Source organism: Vanessa cardui, chromosome W (assembly GCF_905220365.1).
Source record: "Vanessa cardui chromosome W, ilVanCard2.1, whole genome shotgun sequence".
Classification (NCBI taxonomy): domain Eukaryota; kingdom Metazoa; phylum Arthropoda; class Insecta; order Lepidoptera; family Nymphalidae; genus Vanessa; species Vanessa cardui.
In genome coordinates, this window is record NC_061153.1 from 1,823,679 (window position 1) to 1,842,368 (window position 18,690).

At 37.4% G+C, this 18,690-nt stretch overlaps 1 protein-coding gene across 1 annotated transcript; it reads right to left on the reverse strand.

Moving 5' to 3' along the window:
• Positions 1 to 14,286: 14,286 nt before the first annotated feature.
• Positions 14,287 to 14,964, reverse strand: LOC124542815. The gene has a single exon (XM_047120700.1). It carries the CDS (start codon positions 14,962 to 14,964, stop codon positions 14,287 to 14,289), a length of 678 nt encoding a protein of 225 aa, XP_046976656.1.
• Between the last annotated feature and the right edge of the window lie 3,726 nt (positions 14,965 to 18,690).

An 18,690-nucleotide genomic window follows, 5' to 3' on the forward strand; every position in this document is an offset into this window, starting at 1 on the left:
ATTTCTTAAAGGCCAGACTCGTGAAGCAAGAGCCACGGTCTGTAATAAGCCTTGTCGGTGCGCCAAAATAGCTTATGTGATCTTTCATTGTTCGCACCGCAGTTGTTGTGCTTGCACTTCTCACTGCAGCAATGTTCACAAACTTAGTGAAGCTGTCTATAATCTTTGCCACGTCAATACTTTCGTTTTTGCTTGAATTCTCGAGAATGTTCCCGATTGCTGAAATGTTTTCATCCACCATCCGAGCAGTTCTGAGCCAATCATCCGTTCCTATATGAAATACATCCAAAACACGTGCTTCAGCGGCTGCTGCTTCAAATGGGTTACGGCTTAGAGCATCAACACGAAAAGATATCACTTCCCACCTCGAAGCCTAAAAAGTCAATTTTTTGTAAAAGAAATTACATTTGACTTCACACAAAACTTCTAATACTTTTCGTAGGCGTGACATTCCTTCTTCGAAGTTGTGAGCTGGAATAAGGATATCGTCCATGTAGATCATGGCTAATTTTACTTCTGCATCCGTTAACACTTTATTGATGGTGCGCTGAAACACAGATGGCGCATTAACTAGTCCAAACAGCATTCGTAAATACTCGAGTTGTCCATCGGGTGTTATAAAAGCTGTTTTCGGTCGAGATTCCTCAGATATTGGTATTTTGTAGTATCCAGATGCGAGATCCAATGATGTAAAGAACATATGACCGGCAAGGAGATCCAGTTGATCTTCGACACGCGGCATTGGATAATGATCTTTCACTGTTTTCCGGCTCAAGGCTCTGTAATCAACGCATAGTCTTTTTCCCCACTCCTCTTTTTCACCAAAACAATTGGGCTAGCATATAGTGATGACGATTCGTGAATAATATTTGAATCTAGCATTTCTTGTATCATGCCCTGAACTTGGATTCGCTCATTATGTGGTAGCCGACAGCAGAGTCCTTTCACGGGTAATGCGCGTGTCATTAGAGTATTCTTCTTGAATTCTATATTTTTTTTGGAAGATAAGTTATGAGTCAATAAACTTCCAGTGCCTTTATGAACCTTATAAACTCATACTCTTTCAGAGCTTCAATAAATTGTTCAAAAATACGTGAGGCAGAACTGCTATTATCTTCAATACCATTAGATTGCCTTCGATTGTTTTTATTTCTACCTTGTTTGGTCGAATGTTTGTAAGAATGATTGTCACTATCAGAATTCTCCCAGTTCCGATGCACGCGACGGAAATTATGCCGTGATCTAGATCGTTTTTTTTTAAATCTTATATTTTCCGCAAGACTCGAGTCATCGGTGTCATTAAGTCTAGAAAAAGAGCGATGTTGTTCAAATTCATCTTCACGCTCCCTCGTCATAAATCTCTCAGATTAGATGCGAGAACTATGCCCGCGTTCAATACCACGTCTGGGGGATTGTCTATATTGGCGATCTCTCAGACGTTGCTCATGCTCTTCGTCTGATGGACCACGTTCAACCAAGTACCTCAGGCGTTGCTCATGCTCCCCGCCTGAGGGACTATGCCCGACAAAGTCGTTCGGGCGTTGCTCATGCTCACCGCCCGAAGGACTACGTCTTACTAAATAGCTTGGGCGTTGTTCATGCTCACCGCTCCAAGCCGCTCTCCCGCCGCTCTCGCAGCCGCTATCCAAACTATATTTGTGCTGCAGAAGAGGGCTATTCGCGCAATCTATAACCTAGGAGCCAAGGAATCATTAAGGCATAGATTTAAAGAAATTAAGATATTGACTGTTGCTTCTCAATACATATTTTGTAATGTTTTGTATGTACGGAAAAATATTAATGTTTTTATGAGAAAATGTGATTCTCATAACATTGGTACAAGGAACAAACACAATCTTGTTACTCCTGTTACTCGACTGCATAGAGTCAGTAACTCTTTTGTGGGGCAATGTATACGCTTCTACAACAGGATCCCAGAAAGCGTTCAAAATGCTTCTATTGCCAAATTTAAAAAAATTGTTAAGGAACGCTTGTGTGCAAAAGGTTACTATACAATTAGCGAGTTTATGTTTGATAGCACACCTTGGGAATGAAACGATCGCCTCCTGGCTATTTCTAATCATATACTACTATGTACCTTATAAATTTGACAAAAAAAAAATAACAGAAAAAAAGACCCGCTGAGTTTCTTTCGCCGGTTCTTCTCAGGTCAGGGTGTTCCTTTTTCCGAACCGGTGGTAGTGTTTATTTGACAATCAATAAGTAAGTGTAATGCTTTTATATTGAATAAAGGAATTTGAGTTTGAGTTTGAGTTTGAGTTTGCTCAAGCCACGAGACCTGTGGTATCGATATTTTTGGTAACGTCTGGTACCCTTCGCAGTTTTGTCGACTATTTTTCTTTCTTGGCCGTGAAATTTTGTAATTTTTTTGGTTTTCGTCCATAAGGAAAACGTAACTTTTGCTCCGTGAACGTCTCCTTTCACATATGCTCATCGAACGTCTTGGTATGTCAACATCATTCTCTTGCAATAATTTGGTCTCCATCTGAGGCTTAAAATTTTAGTTTCGATGAAAAGAAATAAGAAATTAAAAATTTTTAAGTTATTAAATTAAAAGAATAAAGTATATTGAGCCTTTAAAGGTGCATCAATGTTGAAAATACAATTTTACACATTACGTTAGCTTATAAATAACATATGTATTTATAATATTTTATAGATATTCGTAAAGAAAATTTCACCTGATTTAAATATATTGATATATTACAACTATATTTTAAAGTATTTTAAACTTCAAACACAAAAAAAAAACCAACAAAAATGCAAAAAAATCATAAATTTAAATATATGGAAAAAGAAACCCAATTATGCATAAAATAAAATAAAAATAAACACTTATTAAGCGATACTTACGTAAGCGGGCTTAACGGCCGAATTCGAATTAAAGTAATCTTGTTCTATCCCCACTTCTGCGATGTTGGAATAATACAAAAACTCTCCTCACAATCAATACTTTATCTCTCCTGAAGTGGTTCACGATCCTTCCAATTCGACGATTAAAGTAAGAATGATCATTTCTAGGCTTACTCCTAGTATTTAATGTTTACACGCCCCTCCTCCGACTGTAGCAACATCCGGTTTCGATCTATTTAAAAAACAATTTAGTTTAGTCAAAACCGGATGTTGACAATCAACGCAATTTGTAACAACTATTTAAATCGAATATTATTTATGCTGATAATACTTTAATACATTAAAACAATAAAATATTATCATATTAAAATAAATATGCTAACATGTATATAACTAATGTCTTTTGCACAACAAATGATTATACTTTAGCGGGTACATACGATCAGCTGATTGTCCAGTTCTTTTTTATCGCACTGTTCTTTGTAAATATATATTTGTAATTTACACTTTTATTTTATGTTAATGCACTTCACTAATATGCGTATGCGTTAATGTAACAAAAATATGTTTATTAAACACTTTTTATAAACAAACTATTGTCTTTTTTATTTTTAATACAATTTTATAATGGGAGTACTTGTCACTGCCGTCATGTTGATGATGTATTATATACTAATTTTATATATCTATATATATAAAAAATTAATTACCTACATTAACTTCATTAAATATAATTATGTACATACTTTGATTGATTAATTAAAATATAAAAAGTTCCCGTTATTCGAGACGACAATTTACCGGCCGGCGAATGTGCACTGGAAACACGCAAAAAAGGTAACAATATCGCACCTCAGCTGATGGGCAGTGGGCAGGAGCCCACCGCGCTCCGAAGCCAGTCGAAATCACGCTCCGACGCCGAACGCACGTCGCTCGATGCTAGCTTATGCATACGTACCGCGCTTTATCATTTCACTGTATAATTTATTTCATCCACTTTCTTCTGTATCTGCTCCCGACATCTTTAACTGTGCCTATAAACTATATGTACTTGCTTGTGTTTGTGAAACCTTAACTGTGCTTGTGCCTAAACTTGTGAACTTTCGTGTGTAATAAAGTCATTGCTTTACCGTAAGTGAATTTTTATTTCATCTTTAAATAAGGACACACAACTATAGACATTTAGTACAAACGTCCTAAAATTGTTGTTTCTTAAAATGGAAGCCCGACCTCCTGACGATCCGTCTAATACCGTCCTCGATCCTATATATACCTACAATAAACATACAATAACAATATATCATATTTAAATATATAAATACATACATAATTTATGAACCCATTAGCTAAAAGCAATATTGTTTTTTCATTAACTACTAATAATCGGTGGGGGGAAGCCGGGGGAAGGAATGCAAGGTATCGCCTATCGGTTTAACAGGCGTTAGTCTGGCGCGCACGCTGGCTGTTGATCGTCGCTGTCACGTATCCTACTGCGAATTATTTTTAAATATTATTATTTATTTTTTTGTTTACCCTAATAAAATACACACAAATACAAATATATATATACCATAAAAGTTAATGAGTTTAATGTGAAAGTTGTAAATTGTTAAAACGGTAAGTAGAATATGTAATGATTATTACCTTACGTAACTTAACCGTATGCTTTAATATATTATCTGTCAGGCAAACCATAGATGAAAAAAAACGAGTAGCAGTAGCAGACTTCTACATAATTGAAGGACTGACTAATTTTGCGCTCGCCACTGTTCGGGGCAAGCGGAGCAGGCATTATAAGGCAACCCCTACCACCCTCGCTTTGGACTTCTGCAACATAAGGGGACTGAACTCCAACCTCAACGCCGTTCACTGCCATCTGGAAACGGCGAAGCCGGCCTTGCTCTTTCTAACCGAGACCCAGATATCTTCTCCTGCCGATACGACTTTTCTTTCGTACCCTGGGTACAAATTGGAACATTCCTTTGTACCACGAGCTGGGGTATGCGTTAACGTCAGAGATTATATCTGTTCTCGACGCCTCGGCAGCCTTGAAGGACAGGACCTATCGATTATCTGGCTGCGTGTAGACTACGATGACTATCCGCGAATCTATGCGTGCCTTTATAGGTCCCATAGCGGTAATGCCGAAGCTGACCGACTGGTTGAGCACGTCCAAATAGCTACAGATTCCATCCGCAGAGATCATTATTCTGGGTGACTTTAATGCCCACCACGCTGAATGGCCGAGCCATTCAGCGTGGTGGGCATTAAAGTACGCACCACTGATCATGCGGGTAGATCTATTCTGGACTTCGCTCTAGCATATGATCTGACACAACTGGTCAACTCGCCAACGCGGATACCGGATGTGGAGGATCATACACCTTCCCTGTTGGACCTTCTGCTGACTTCGCATCTGGATGGCTATCAGGTTATCGTCGACCCGCCTCTAGGCTCGTCGGACCACTGTCTCATTCGGAGTACAGTGCCAGTTGTGCGGTACTCACGGCCTCGCTTCGTTGGGTGCCGCCGAGTGTGGCACTACAAGTCAAAGGATTGGGATGGGATGCGGTATTTTTTTGCATCTTACCCATGGGGGCAGATTTGTTTCTCGCCGGATGATCCGAACGCTGCTGTTGACTCTGTTGCCGATGTGGTGCTTCAGGGTATGGAACTATTTATTCCTTACTCTGCAGTACCCATCGGTGGCCAGTCCCAGCCTTGGTTTGGTCGCTTCTGCAAAACGGCATCACGCCGAAAGTGGGAACGCTATCAAACCTGGGCTAATGCATCTGCGTCTCGTGATGTAAATACCAGCGCATTTAAAAAGGAATATAGCTCTGCCTCTAGGTCCCTAAAAACGTGATTGCTAGGGCGAAGACGGAGTACATTGGCAGAATTGGCGAGAGACTGGTGCGTCTCCCTTCAGGGACACGAGCGTTCTGGTCTCTCGCTAAGGCTGTCTCAGGGAATTTCTGTCAGCCTTCTTTTCATTCTCTGCACAGGGACGGTAAGTTATTGGCCCATATTGCGAAAGAGAAAGCTGATCTTTTAGGCTCTCTTCGCGTCGAACTCGACTCTGGATGACCAAGGAAAGTCTCCACCAACAATTCCGCGGTGTGATACCACGATGCCGGAGGTTAAATTCCGCCAAAGTGCAGTTTTTTTTTTTCTTATTTTACGCCACATCCACGGGCTCAAAGTTGCCCGTGCCTTTTTTTTAATTTAATTTAATATTATTGTGACAATTTTTGATGTACAGAGATTTACAGTAGTTACTATTCTAAAATATCAGCTTATTAACTACTGTAGATCGAAAAGCAGCGAAGATCTCCTCCGCCTCCGATGTCTTACATACTTTTTATATATATCTTACATATATATATGTCTTACATAATTTTCAGTCAGAGGTCGCTACTGCACTCGTAAACATCAACTCCGTCAATTTAATTTGTTTATATTTATTTACTCGTTTGTTTGCCATAATTATTTACCCTAATTCAATTCGTGATAGTTCAAAGTTTATCAAGAAACGTTATCTCGTCCTCTCTTTAGGTGGATCTCTTTTTTCGAGAAAAATTGAAAACTATGTGTACTCAAAGAAAAAGTGTTAATGACAATAATCTTCAATTAAATGCTTAAGTGTCTGCGCGTCTATCATATTAAACTGGTACTTATTACAGTGAAGAGTTTGAACGTTTGTAAAGTGTATAAAAGTGAATCATAGTATTTCTGGTGAACATTTAATAATATAAACCCTAATTGTCGGTGCTTGTAATATTATTGTATTCGCTTTACCTGCTTTGCAATATTCTAAAACACTCCGTACTATACTGAGAGTTATTTTTACCATATGTGATACATATGCGCTTAGCTCTTCATTACACATGGTTGCTTTAAACAGTTGAGACGAGACGGGCACGAGATCGCTTCCTGATAAAAATGTATTTTTTTTTCCTTTTTTTTCCTTTTTTTTTATTTTAAAATATAATATAAAGAAGATTTTATTTCATATTACTTTTGGCTTTCGCCTATAAAGGAAGTATTAACTATGAATAAATTTGGATGATGTACTTCTACCGAAGCAGATCAAGCCAGCATATTGAACTGTAAACTCTGTCAGATTTCTTTTCACTATCGCTGTATTTTTCCTCAAAAAGTGAACAAGAAAATTGTCATCCGATCTTAAATCATCATGGATTTGCCCCGATTGCTCACAAAAATGCCGCGTTCCGAACTATCGTAATAAAGATAACCACCTGTTCGTGGCAATGCTCGCGACGTCAGCGATAGTAGAGAGGATTCGGCTGACGACAATATAACCCTGCGTGTTCGGCCGAAACAAGATCAGATCGGGCAGTCTCTATCTCTGGATATACAGAATATTATTAAATCGGAATTTAGTGCAATGAAACTGGATTTGAGCAGCATCTCTAAAGAAATTACCTCACTGAGACAAGAAATACAGGATATCAAAATAGCTATGGGTTTTATCAACGACGAATACAATAAAATTAATGATAAAATATTTCAAATGGAGACAAACTTTAAGGCCTTTCATGCTTTAGTTACCAGCGTTGCACACTTGAAATCTGTATCCGAAAAAATAGAAATGGATATAAATACAAAGGATCAGTGGGCGAGACGCTCTAACATCGAAATCTCTGGTATTCCTGAAAAGAAGGGCGAGAACCTTCTTCGCCTCACAGAGGAAATAGCTATTAAGCCTGGTTTCGACTTGAAGCCCTCGGATATTGATTTTGTAACACGTGTCGCATCTAATAGTCAAGTCAATAAACCCAAACCCATTGTTATCCGTTTGCAAGCGCGCTATAGAAAAGACGATTTTTTGCCTTGCCTAAAAAAGTTGAAGTTAATATGTAGTGATCTGGGCTTTGCTATAAATGACTCTCGTATTTATTTTAACGACCATTTAACTAAATTTAATAAAATGCTCCTACAGCGTGCTAAAACTATATCTAAAGAGCAAAAATTTAAATATGTTTGGGTAAAAAATTGTTCAATTATGGTTAGAAAAGGTGACACCAGCCCTGTTATTCATATTGCGAATGTCAATGATTTAAAAAAAATCAAATAGGCGTTAATTATGTTTCAATTCAATTCAATTTTTGTATGTTCAATCTTAATTAATTTATCTTATTTAAAATCAATTTCCCTAAATGCTTTAATACTGCGACTATTTTACAAACTGACGATTACCAAACTTTATTTTCTTGACCAGTGTATGAACGTGTTTATTATTATTTTTATATTTGTGAATATTAATTATGCTTATAATCTTCGGTCACCGTATTGGATCATAATAATTTTAAATTATATCAAAATGTTCGTGGTTTGCGCACCAAAACTAACTTATTCTATAAAAGTTTGCTTCTTAACGATTTTGACATTATCTGTTTAAGTGAAACCTGGCTATTGGATTCGGTGCTTAGTTCTGAACTTTTCGACTATCGTTATATTGTATATCGATGCAACCTCATAGTTGCTATGAGGGTCGTGGTGATAAAATGGGCGGCGGAGTACTAGTTGCATTACGTCGTGAATTTGAAGTACACAGTTTTGAAAAGATCAATTTTGATAAATTTGCAGCTAAAGCCGTAGTTGTCACTATTCGTCTTCAACAATCACGCTTGCTAAACATTTACTATTGTTACTTTCCTCACTGCCCGCAGCAAGTAGAGTCCGAAAATTACTTTTTTGATTTAATCTCTAAATTACTATTGGATAAACCTAACGATATTTATTTAATCCTGGGCGATTTTAATGTAAGCAATGGGCAATGGATACAGGTAGAAGATTATATGGAGTTGTCCGATTCTCTCGGAGACTCATTATTAAAAAAAATTACATAATTTTCTGTCTTTTTCAAATTTAAAGCAGTATAATGTCACTAGGAACTGTACTGATCGTTTATTAGACTTAATTTTTTGTAATCGAAATTGTAATGTTTTTAAATGTCCATTTCATCTAATCGATGAAGACAAATTCCAACCCGGCTCTAGAAATAACTTCATTGAAAGTACATACCAAATTAATGCGTTACTCTCCCCATTCAATCCGTCTTTTTCATAAAGCCAATAATGAGCCAATAACAAGTCTCTTAATGAAATTGATTGGGAATTTCGTTTTTCAAATCTTGATATTGAAACTGCTACAGCCACTTTTTATAATATTGTTTATAGTATTATCGATCAACATATACCATCCAGAATAATCAATGTCTCACATAAATATCCTGTTTGGTACACCAAACCTTTAATAAAAATAATTAATGAAAAATTAAAATATCATAGAAAATGGAAAATTTATTCTAGATTTAAGGATTATGACACATTTTTGCTTCTGAGAGATAGACAGAGAATAGTTGAAATAGACTGTTATAATGATCGCGCAGAATGTGAAATTAAGTGTAACAGCAAATATTTCTGGTCCTTCTTAAAATCAAAAAAGGAAGGTCCTAACGATTTACCAAACATTATGACTCTTGGAGACACATCGTCATCTGATGGCGAGGAGATAAGCAACATGTTTAATAGTTATTTTCAATCTGTGTTTGAACCGGAAGGATGTTCAGTTTCATTGGCGCCGTAGGGTCGATCTTTCGTGGATCTACACTCTATTAAACTCTCAATACCAATTGTCAAGAATTATCTTAAAAACCTCGATACACGTAAGGCCCCGATGCATTACCTCCCTGTTTTCTTAAACAATTTCGCAATTCATTAGCGTTACCGATATTTTTATTATTTAACATGTCTCTCCATACCGGATGTTTACCAACATTATGAAAAAAATCTTACATTGTACCTATTTTAAAATCCGGTAACAAACATGATATAAAAAATTATAGGCCCATATCCAAACTTTGCTGCATTGCGAAGTTGTTTGAGAAAATAATTTACGACACAATATTCCCTATTACAGTGTTGGGCATTAATCAAGCAATTGTTAATTATTTTATTAATTGACTAAAAAAGTAATTGCAATTAAATTAATTACAATTAAATTAATCGCAATTACACTTTTAATTGCACCTTGCAATTAAATTAATTTGATTAACGTATGTCAATTGCAACTTACAATTAAAATAATTGCAATTAACTTTTTTAGTTGTTTTATAAAACAATTAAAACTAACAATTAACTTTATACATCAAAATGTAATTAGTAAATTTTTAGGAAAATTAAGCTATAAGTATTAGACTTCAGACGAATAAAAATGTGGTCAAAGACTCTAAGTTTTAAGCTTATTTTTTCTAAATGTCTCTTTCCACAGAAAAAAAGTGTTTATTTTTATATTATATAATATAAAGTTGCATTGATAAATATTTCTTCAGCGTAGGTATAAAACAAAAACATTTCAAGTCGTCGTTTTCGCTCAAGTCTTTATATTTTACAGCGCTATTTTTAATTGTTATTTTTAATTAAAATTAACAAAACAATTAAAAATTAATTAATTGTTAATTGTTACTAATACAGTTAACAATTAAATAATTGTTAGTTGTGATTTTCCACAATTACAATTGATTAATTGTTAACTGTAGTAGTAACAATTAACAATTAATTAATTGTTAATCTTTAATTTTAATTGCAATTAAAATTTGCCCAACACTGCCCTATTATACGTCCCTACTCAATAAATGAGCAACATGGTTTCATCAATAAAAGGTCGACGGAAACAAACTTATGTGAATTTTGCATCGGGTTTCTAATTCCATGGATCAAGGACATCAGGTGGATGTCGTGTATACCGATTACTCCAAAGCCTTCGATAAAGTGTCTCACAATATACTTATTTACAAACTTGAAGGTTTCGGTATACACGGCGACCTGCTCAGATGGTTGGATTCATATCTTCGCAACCGTAGTCAGGCTGTCTCTATTAAGGGTTATCTGTCATCTTTTATACCGACAAGTTCAGGTGTTCCTCAGGGCTCTCACCTCGGTCCTTTACTGTTCAATATATTTATAAATGACATAAATAATGTATTTGTGTCTTTTTCTTCTATATTCTGATGACACAAAAATTTTCAAATCTATTAAATCTTTAGATGATTGTCATGATCTACAATCTTAAATAGGTTAGAGACATACTGCAAATTAAATTCTCTTCATCTTAACATAAACAAATGTGCTATAATTTCTTTTTCTCGTAAGCGTAAAAGTTTGCTTTATAAATATACTATCAATAATAACGACATATCAAGGAAGACCGAGGTGAGAGACTTAGGCGTGACACTGGATAGCAAGCTTTCTTTTGGTTCTCATATTAGAAGCATTTCATCAAAAGCCTATCGCATGCTAGGATTTATCATGAGAACAGGATCTGAATTTAAAAATACTTCTACTATTAACCTGCTTTATAACGCTTACGTTCGTTCTATACTGGAGTATGCATCTACGGTATGGAATCCTCACTACAATATTCATATAAATGAAATTGAGAAGATCCAAAACAAATTTTTAAAATATTTGTCTTTTAAATCTAGCGATTGTACCTTTATTATCTCTCTCAAAACGCCGATCTATGAGAGACCAAGTTTTCTTATATAAAATTATTAATAATATTATTGATTCCCCTTTTCTACTAAGCAAGCTGTCTCTGAACTGCCCACGATCCAACGCTCGTCAACCGCTATGTTTTTATACTTCCACTTGTCATTCATCACATAATGCTAACTGTTTTCTAATCAGAGCTTGTCGCGAATATAATAAGCATTTTGGGAACATTGATATATTTCATTTATCTTTAATTAAATTTAAAGATAAAATTTGTAACCTTCTTAAATTAACTTAACTATATACTTTTAATATTGTCAAATAATTTTTTTTTTCTTATTGTGTTAAAATATTTGAGTGCATTTTATGTTTTATCAATCGGTGGAAACTTCGCTGGATAATGTGATATCTAAACTGTATTATGTAATTAGATTATATTTTGTATCTGTTTGTTTCCCAAATATTAAATAAATAAATAAATAAATAAATGAATAAATATAGATATTTTATGTATACATATATATTATTTTTATTTTTTTATTGTTAACATATGTTTATGGTGTGTGTTTCTTATCGGTAAGTAATTACATTTATTTATTTAAGATTTAATTGTACGTATATCTTATTATTAATCATAACCATGTATATTTATTATAGTATTTATACAAATTCTTTTAACTTAATCGACCTTAAAACATACATTATGGAACAGCGGACCCTGCCCCGTCACGGATCAGCTTGAGCACAGCCTCAGCGATGATGTGATGAAAATGATGAAAATAAATTTTTAAGCTGTGTTACAAGACGGTTTTGGTTGAAAATCTAATCGTTCGGCTGATGAAGTTGCCGATTGCGTCGTCACAGTCATCCATGCAGTAATCACAGGTATTGTTGTGCCTGGCTATGGCTACCACAGCATGAGGCACACTTTGATGTAATGTGCCTCGCGCGTTTGGTTCGGAGGATGATTACTTTCTCGTAAGTCTGTCCCTGTGCCTCATGAATGGTCATGACGCGAGAACCTTCACCTTTGCCATATCCCTGGTCCACCAGGAGCTTCTTTTCCTCCTGGATGTGGACCAGGTATAGGGTTCGGGATAGGTTGGATGGTATTTTCGCGCCAGTGAACCTCTCCATTTTTAGGGAGTGGACGATGGGATTTGCGGAGTATATGGCTCTGTATACGTCGCTGATGGCATATGCGACATCCATGGGGCATCGGTATGTGCAAGACTCACAAACTCACAAGTGATGGTAGTGGTCAGGTTTGATCGGCAATACCTAATATCGAACAGATTTTCTCTGTCGATATAAGGCAACTGGTTAATGTCTCCGACGAGTATCACTTCCTTAACTTCTGTTATGCGGGCCGACATAACTATGGTTCCAAAGTGGTTCATGAGGGCTTCGTCGACCGTTAAGCGATCGCACTTAATGTCCTTATGAAGACCATTAGCGAGGATTGAAGACATGGCTCTTACCCTTGATTTGGCTTTGGGGCCAAATCGGTGTGTTAGATGTTGTCGAAGATCTTTGGCGGCTTCTAAGGTGGTGGTGGCTATGATGTCAGAGCGCTCGTCGAAGTTCCTGACAATGTGAGTTGTCTTTCCGCATCCCGGTACCCCATTGATACAAGATAATCGCGGTAGTGCCCCGTCCACGAGGGGTGCTTCGACTCCAGAACCTGTTGAGATGGACTTAGCCATCCCTAGTATCTTATCATCTAGCATTATCCTCGTGCATCTGGCGACCACAACGATTGGGTTTTCAGGTGGTGTGAGGAACTTGATAGGAGAATCTCCTCGCCCCTCCGCCTCGACCAGGCCCACGAAGCCACAGGCAGTGCTGTAAGCAGCCATGTACCACCCCGACATTTTCCCTCTGATGATCTGGGATGTGTCGTTGTTGTATATGGCCGCCTCTGCTTCATTGAGCTCCACTTCCACCATTTTTTCGTTTGCTCGCTGGTAGGTCTGCATTATCCTATTGCAGGTGGCCGAGTGAACTTCGCGAGTTGCTCTCATTATTGCCTGGAACTCTATGAATGCGTTCACTGCGTGGTCTCGTGGGTTTGACGCTGGTCTCAGCTTTGTTGGTGAAACTTGTCCCCAGTCGACCGTTGTCGAACCTGAGCGTGACGTTTTAGGTTTTTTTAGGTCGTCAGATCTAAGGAATTTCCTAATCGCCAGCGCTTGCTCTGTTGAGGTCGACGGCCCGGGGGTAGGTTGGGGCGATTTTGACTGACTTTTGATTTTTTTTGCCAGAGCCATTTCTCGTACTGGGGGGCACGGCTCTCTACGGGTGTGTAAAGTTTGGGCAGATCTCTGTGCCGCCAGCTTCTGCTGTAGTCGTTCGGAACCACTTAGAGGGTACTCTATGGTAGAGGGCTCCGCAAGGGGAAGAGATGATGTGGCCTCAGGTTTTAAGAACCCTAGGTCTTCCCGCCTATCTTCATATATGACAATCTCATGTGTCTTAGAGGCTGTCAGGCAACCGAAGCGGACAGCTACGTCACCTGTTTCCGAGCCGACTCTCATGACGTCCACACTTATCCGTCGTGGGGTGCCCGGACCTTTTTTTTCACACAGGGAAAATCTTCATAGATACTCGACTCCTGGGGGGGATGTCGGGTTATGTGAGATTGTGCTCACTAAAAACCCTGCGATGGCCGCCGTCAGCACGGAAAACGGAGAGGCTGCGGGATCGCTTTTGCAGCACGTCCACTGGCGGAGCACGACTCAGGAGGGCGAAGAATAGTCTCGCCCTCCCCGCACCCCTCACTGGTGCCCGGCAGTCCAGGGCCATAACCGGGCTGCCGTCCTCCTATCGGCCGCATGAAACGGATGCGTGAGACCCCCATCTCACCCACTCACGGCTGGAGGAAATGCCCTATTTATTCCGCCCCGGGCAATGGGGCTTTGAGGCCGGGAGGACGACCCGTGGGTTGTCTCCGCCGGGCGGGATCGGTCCTCTCCCGAGACCGCTCCGCAATCTCCTTCTGGACCATGACGGTCTCACAGAAGGAGACTACGGCCTCCCATGCCGATTCCCTGCGTAGCATCGCCGACATGACTGACCGCAGGGAGAAATTTCGCTGGATTTCCTGGACCAAGACCTGTCTCTCCGCGGTCCACGCGGGACAGGCCTCCAGCATATGCTGAGCAGTATCTTGGTCTGCCCCGCAGTGGTGACAAACCGCCGTCGTTTCGCGTCCGATCTTACACAGGTACTCTCCAAAGCAACCGTGACCGGTCAACACCTGCGTAAGTCGGAAGGTGACTCGTCGCTTCCTACGCATCCAGGCCTCAAAGGCCGGCAGGATCGCACTCACGACGGGTTCATGCGCGTACCAATCTCCAAGAAGACGGGCGCACCACGTCGTGAGTGCCCTTCGGTGTTCCTGTCGCCTGAGCGCTCCGAAGGCATGGTAGGACGCACTTCCGCCACTTTGACGAAGGGCGCGAATTCGGTCATAGAACCTCGCGTCCCTCTCCCCCAGGATATCCAGAGGCGGGAAGCACGCCAGAAGGGTCGCCGCCTCGAAGGATATTGTGCGATATCCCCGCACCATACGAATAGCTACTACACACACACACACACGATACTGTGGCATACGTCAATTAAACACTGCGGTCGGTTGCTAACTGCTTTATTGTACCATCTTGTCTTTATACCCTACAATGGTTTATATGTCATACACTACACATCTTCCTCCTATAAAAAGCTGTTACAATATTTTTTTTTATGTATATATTTCATTAATAAATAGAAAATAAGATGTTACACATTACAAATATGGTAAACAACAATGTAAAAAGACACATGTATTCGTAATTTTTATTTCTTATTGTAAGAGGAATACCTCTATGTCCCTCCACCAAAAACAAAAAAATACAGATATAGACTGGATGCTCCGAACAATTAATGTTCTTTTATATAATAGATGTACGTTTTTAAAGTTTTTTTTTGGCGGTAGGTGTCAAAAATCGCACACTGTTAAAAAAATCACTCTCCAAAATTTTCTTTATTTTTTTTTGTTTAAATTTATTTTTACAGTTTAAAAAAGTAATATTTTACATAAGTGACATATATAGGCTACTTTACAAGTTATTGTGGTTCTTATGTCTTTAATTGCATAATAATTACACTTACCTGTTGGCTCTACAAACTTTCCCAAGGATTTTTTTACACATCACAAATAAAACATTATTTATTCTTAAATACAATGGCAAGAGTGGAAGATATACTGGAAGTTCATAAAAACAAAGCAGAATCGCTTCGTAATAGGATCGCAGAATTCGAAAAACAACTGAAATCCACAAGTAGCACTGAAGGTAACAGGAATAGTCTTGATAAACTTGCAAGTGAGTTTATAGAGTTTAAGGCCTCAGTGTGGAACATCTTGGACCTCCTAAGGACACTTGTCACTAATTTATCTTCATAAATTGATGACATCGACAACACTTCTAGAAGAAATGCTCTGCTGTTCGGTGGTATTCAGGAGGCTGAAGGTGAGAACTTGGTTTCAACTGTCCTTGGAACAATGCGAGTGTTGATGGGCATCCCTGATATTCAGCCAGGTGTGATCCAGTACTGCCATCGTATAGGAAGTAAGTCTGAGAAGGCTCCTCGACCCATTGTTGTTCGATTTAATGACTTAAAAGTTAAAAGTCTCATTTGGAGTAATAAAAAGAAATTGAAATCGTCTCCAGTTGTGCTGAGTGAATTCTTGACTAAGGTTCGTCAATCTCTCTTCACAAAAGCAAGAAAAAGATTTGGCATAACTAACACCTGGACCCTTAATGGAAACATATATATCAAATTGCCAAATAATGAACGCAGGCGTGTCACAACTCAGGAAGATTTCGATGAATGCCTGAAGATGTTCCCCAGTCCATCGCCTTCATCACAGTCCGTTGACAAGCCTGCCAGCTCTGTGTTGCCTCGAGTCAGCCCTTCAGCTCTTCCTGACGCCAGCAAAAGGCCACTTACGCGACGAAATTTGGTCAATAAGCAATAGTATGTTGTTATCCTATGTATTCTATATCTTGTTTTGGTTTTACTGACGTTTATTTTATTTATTATCATCCCATAGTACATTTTGAAGTTCCTCTATTCTTTCGATAATATTTCGTATTACTTGCGATTGATATGCATATGTGTGAAATTTATTTAAAATCTACACAATGCTTATCTTAAGTTAAAGTTCACTTACACTTAATTGTTTTTTTACCATCACAATGATGTTTATATTGTCCCACAATGGTCAATTCTTGTGGGTAATTATGATACTATATTTTCTTTTCGTTTAATTATTATTAGTGTACCCGTAGCAATTACAATATTTTTATTCTTTATCCAAATTACATGTTAAATCGGGTATATTTGTTTATCAATTCCATACGGTCGACACTTGACAAGTTGACATCTGAGCCAACTGTCAATTGCTAGTGACTTGGTGGTTGTGTTTTGGCACACTTTTTTTTTCATAGATTGAGGAAGGTCGGTATATTTGAGATACTCCAGGTAATGTGGAATGGCTCGATATCTAGAAAATTAAAAATAATTTAACGCATTCTTGTTCGAACTATACTGTTTCTTGTTTAAAGATATTCGCAAAAAACAAACATTTATCCCAAATATGCCGCACTTACTCTATAGATATAGATAACAAATTTCATTAGAAGTGTTCCTTTTTACATTTTATTTATTTTATATTAGATACATGTTTCTCAATCTGTATCCGTTAGCTACAATGAAATGGATAAAATTACTTTTTTTTATATAGTCATGTCATTATGGTAAACGATTGTATTTTAGCTTTCATGTGCATGATGGATTTTTTTTTCTTTTTAATATCTACTTTTACCTTTATTACGAAATTTTTTATTTACAAAGTCTTATTTACATCTGTTTCTTTTTATCATTATTAAACAACTATTATTATTATTAATCCATTTTAACTTTTGTGTTTTTGGGATGAGCAAACTTTTTTGTAATTCACTTAGATACATGGTTTCTAGACCTTAACGTGCATTGTATTTTTTTTGCTTATGTATTTTAGTAATTCTTATTAGTTACGTATTTTAAGTGAATTGTTGTGAGCCAACAGAATGTGTATGATTATAGTCAATTTACTTAATTTATTTTAGTTTTTTTTTTAATTCTTTGATTTCATATAATTATATTTAGATATTTGTTATATATAAATATATGTCGGAGCGAAACCACGAATTTAAGAAAAACACGTGTCCAGAAATTATTATTTTAATAATTTAAAACTGTTTGCTTGTTAAATGAATAATTTGTAGTGAATTTTGAAATGTTAAATTAGTCTGAAATATTTTAGTATTGGTAAACAGCTGTTATGTTGAGTGAATAAGTCAACCCATACCCATACCCTATTTTTGTTATAAAAGATCAAGCACCCGCCGGTATCGACAGACTTGGTCGAGCCGTCGGAGCGATCGGACAGTCTCATATTGGAATAAATCAGAGAGGATTATTTCCTGAGTTTTATTTCATACTACCGAAGATGGTTAAAGATCGAAACTCTGACACTCGTGACGTCAGCTATGCTGACGTCATGTTTTTAAAAAACCGGCTCGGACATGCTTCTCCGTTATATATTATTATATAAATATACATTTTATTTAGTATATTATATTTTTCTGTATACGCATTATGAATTCAAGCTCTGAATCATTTTATTCTGCAAGAGATGATGATGACGACATATCTTTTCTTAGTACTGATGATAATTTTCAATTACTAGGAGATTTACTGTCTAATGAATTCTCACATTTTCGTCAGAATTTAAATATTTGTCACATCAATGCACAAAGTGTTCCAAGTCATTTTTCCGATCTCTTTTCTACATTTAACCAGGCATCCATTCATGCTGTTCTTATTTCCGAGACCTGGTTAAAACCTTCTCTTCTTTCTACTTCTTTTTCTATACCTAATTACATCTTAATCAGGAATGATCGAATCGGAAAAACTGGTGGGGGTGTTGCAATATATTTAAAAAGTCACATCCCTTAAAAATTATCTGTCAATCAACTTCCCAGTATAACACATCATCTGAATATTTATTCATCGAGATAGATGTAGGCACCAAGATTTCAGAATTCAGAATTATTTTTCTTCTCTTGAGTCCCTCTTCGAGAATCTGATGCCTAAGTACACTAATCTTATTCTAATGGGGGATATCAACACCTGTCTGATCAAGAATAATTATCGGTCGTCTAAGCTCAGATTTTTACTAGACTCCTTTGACCTCCAGGTTTTACCGCTT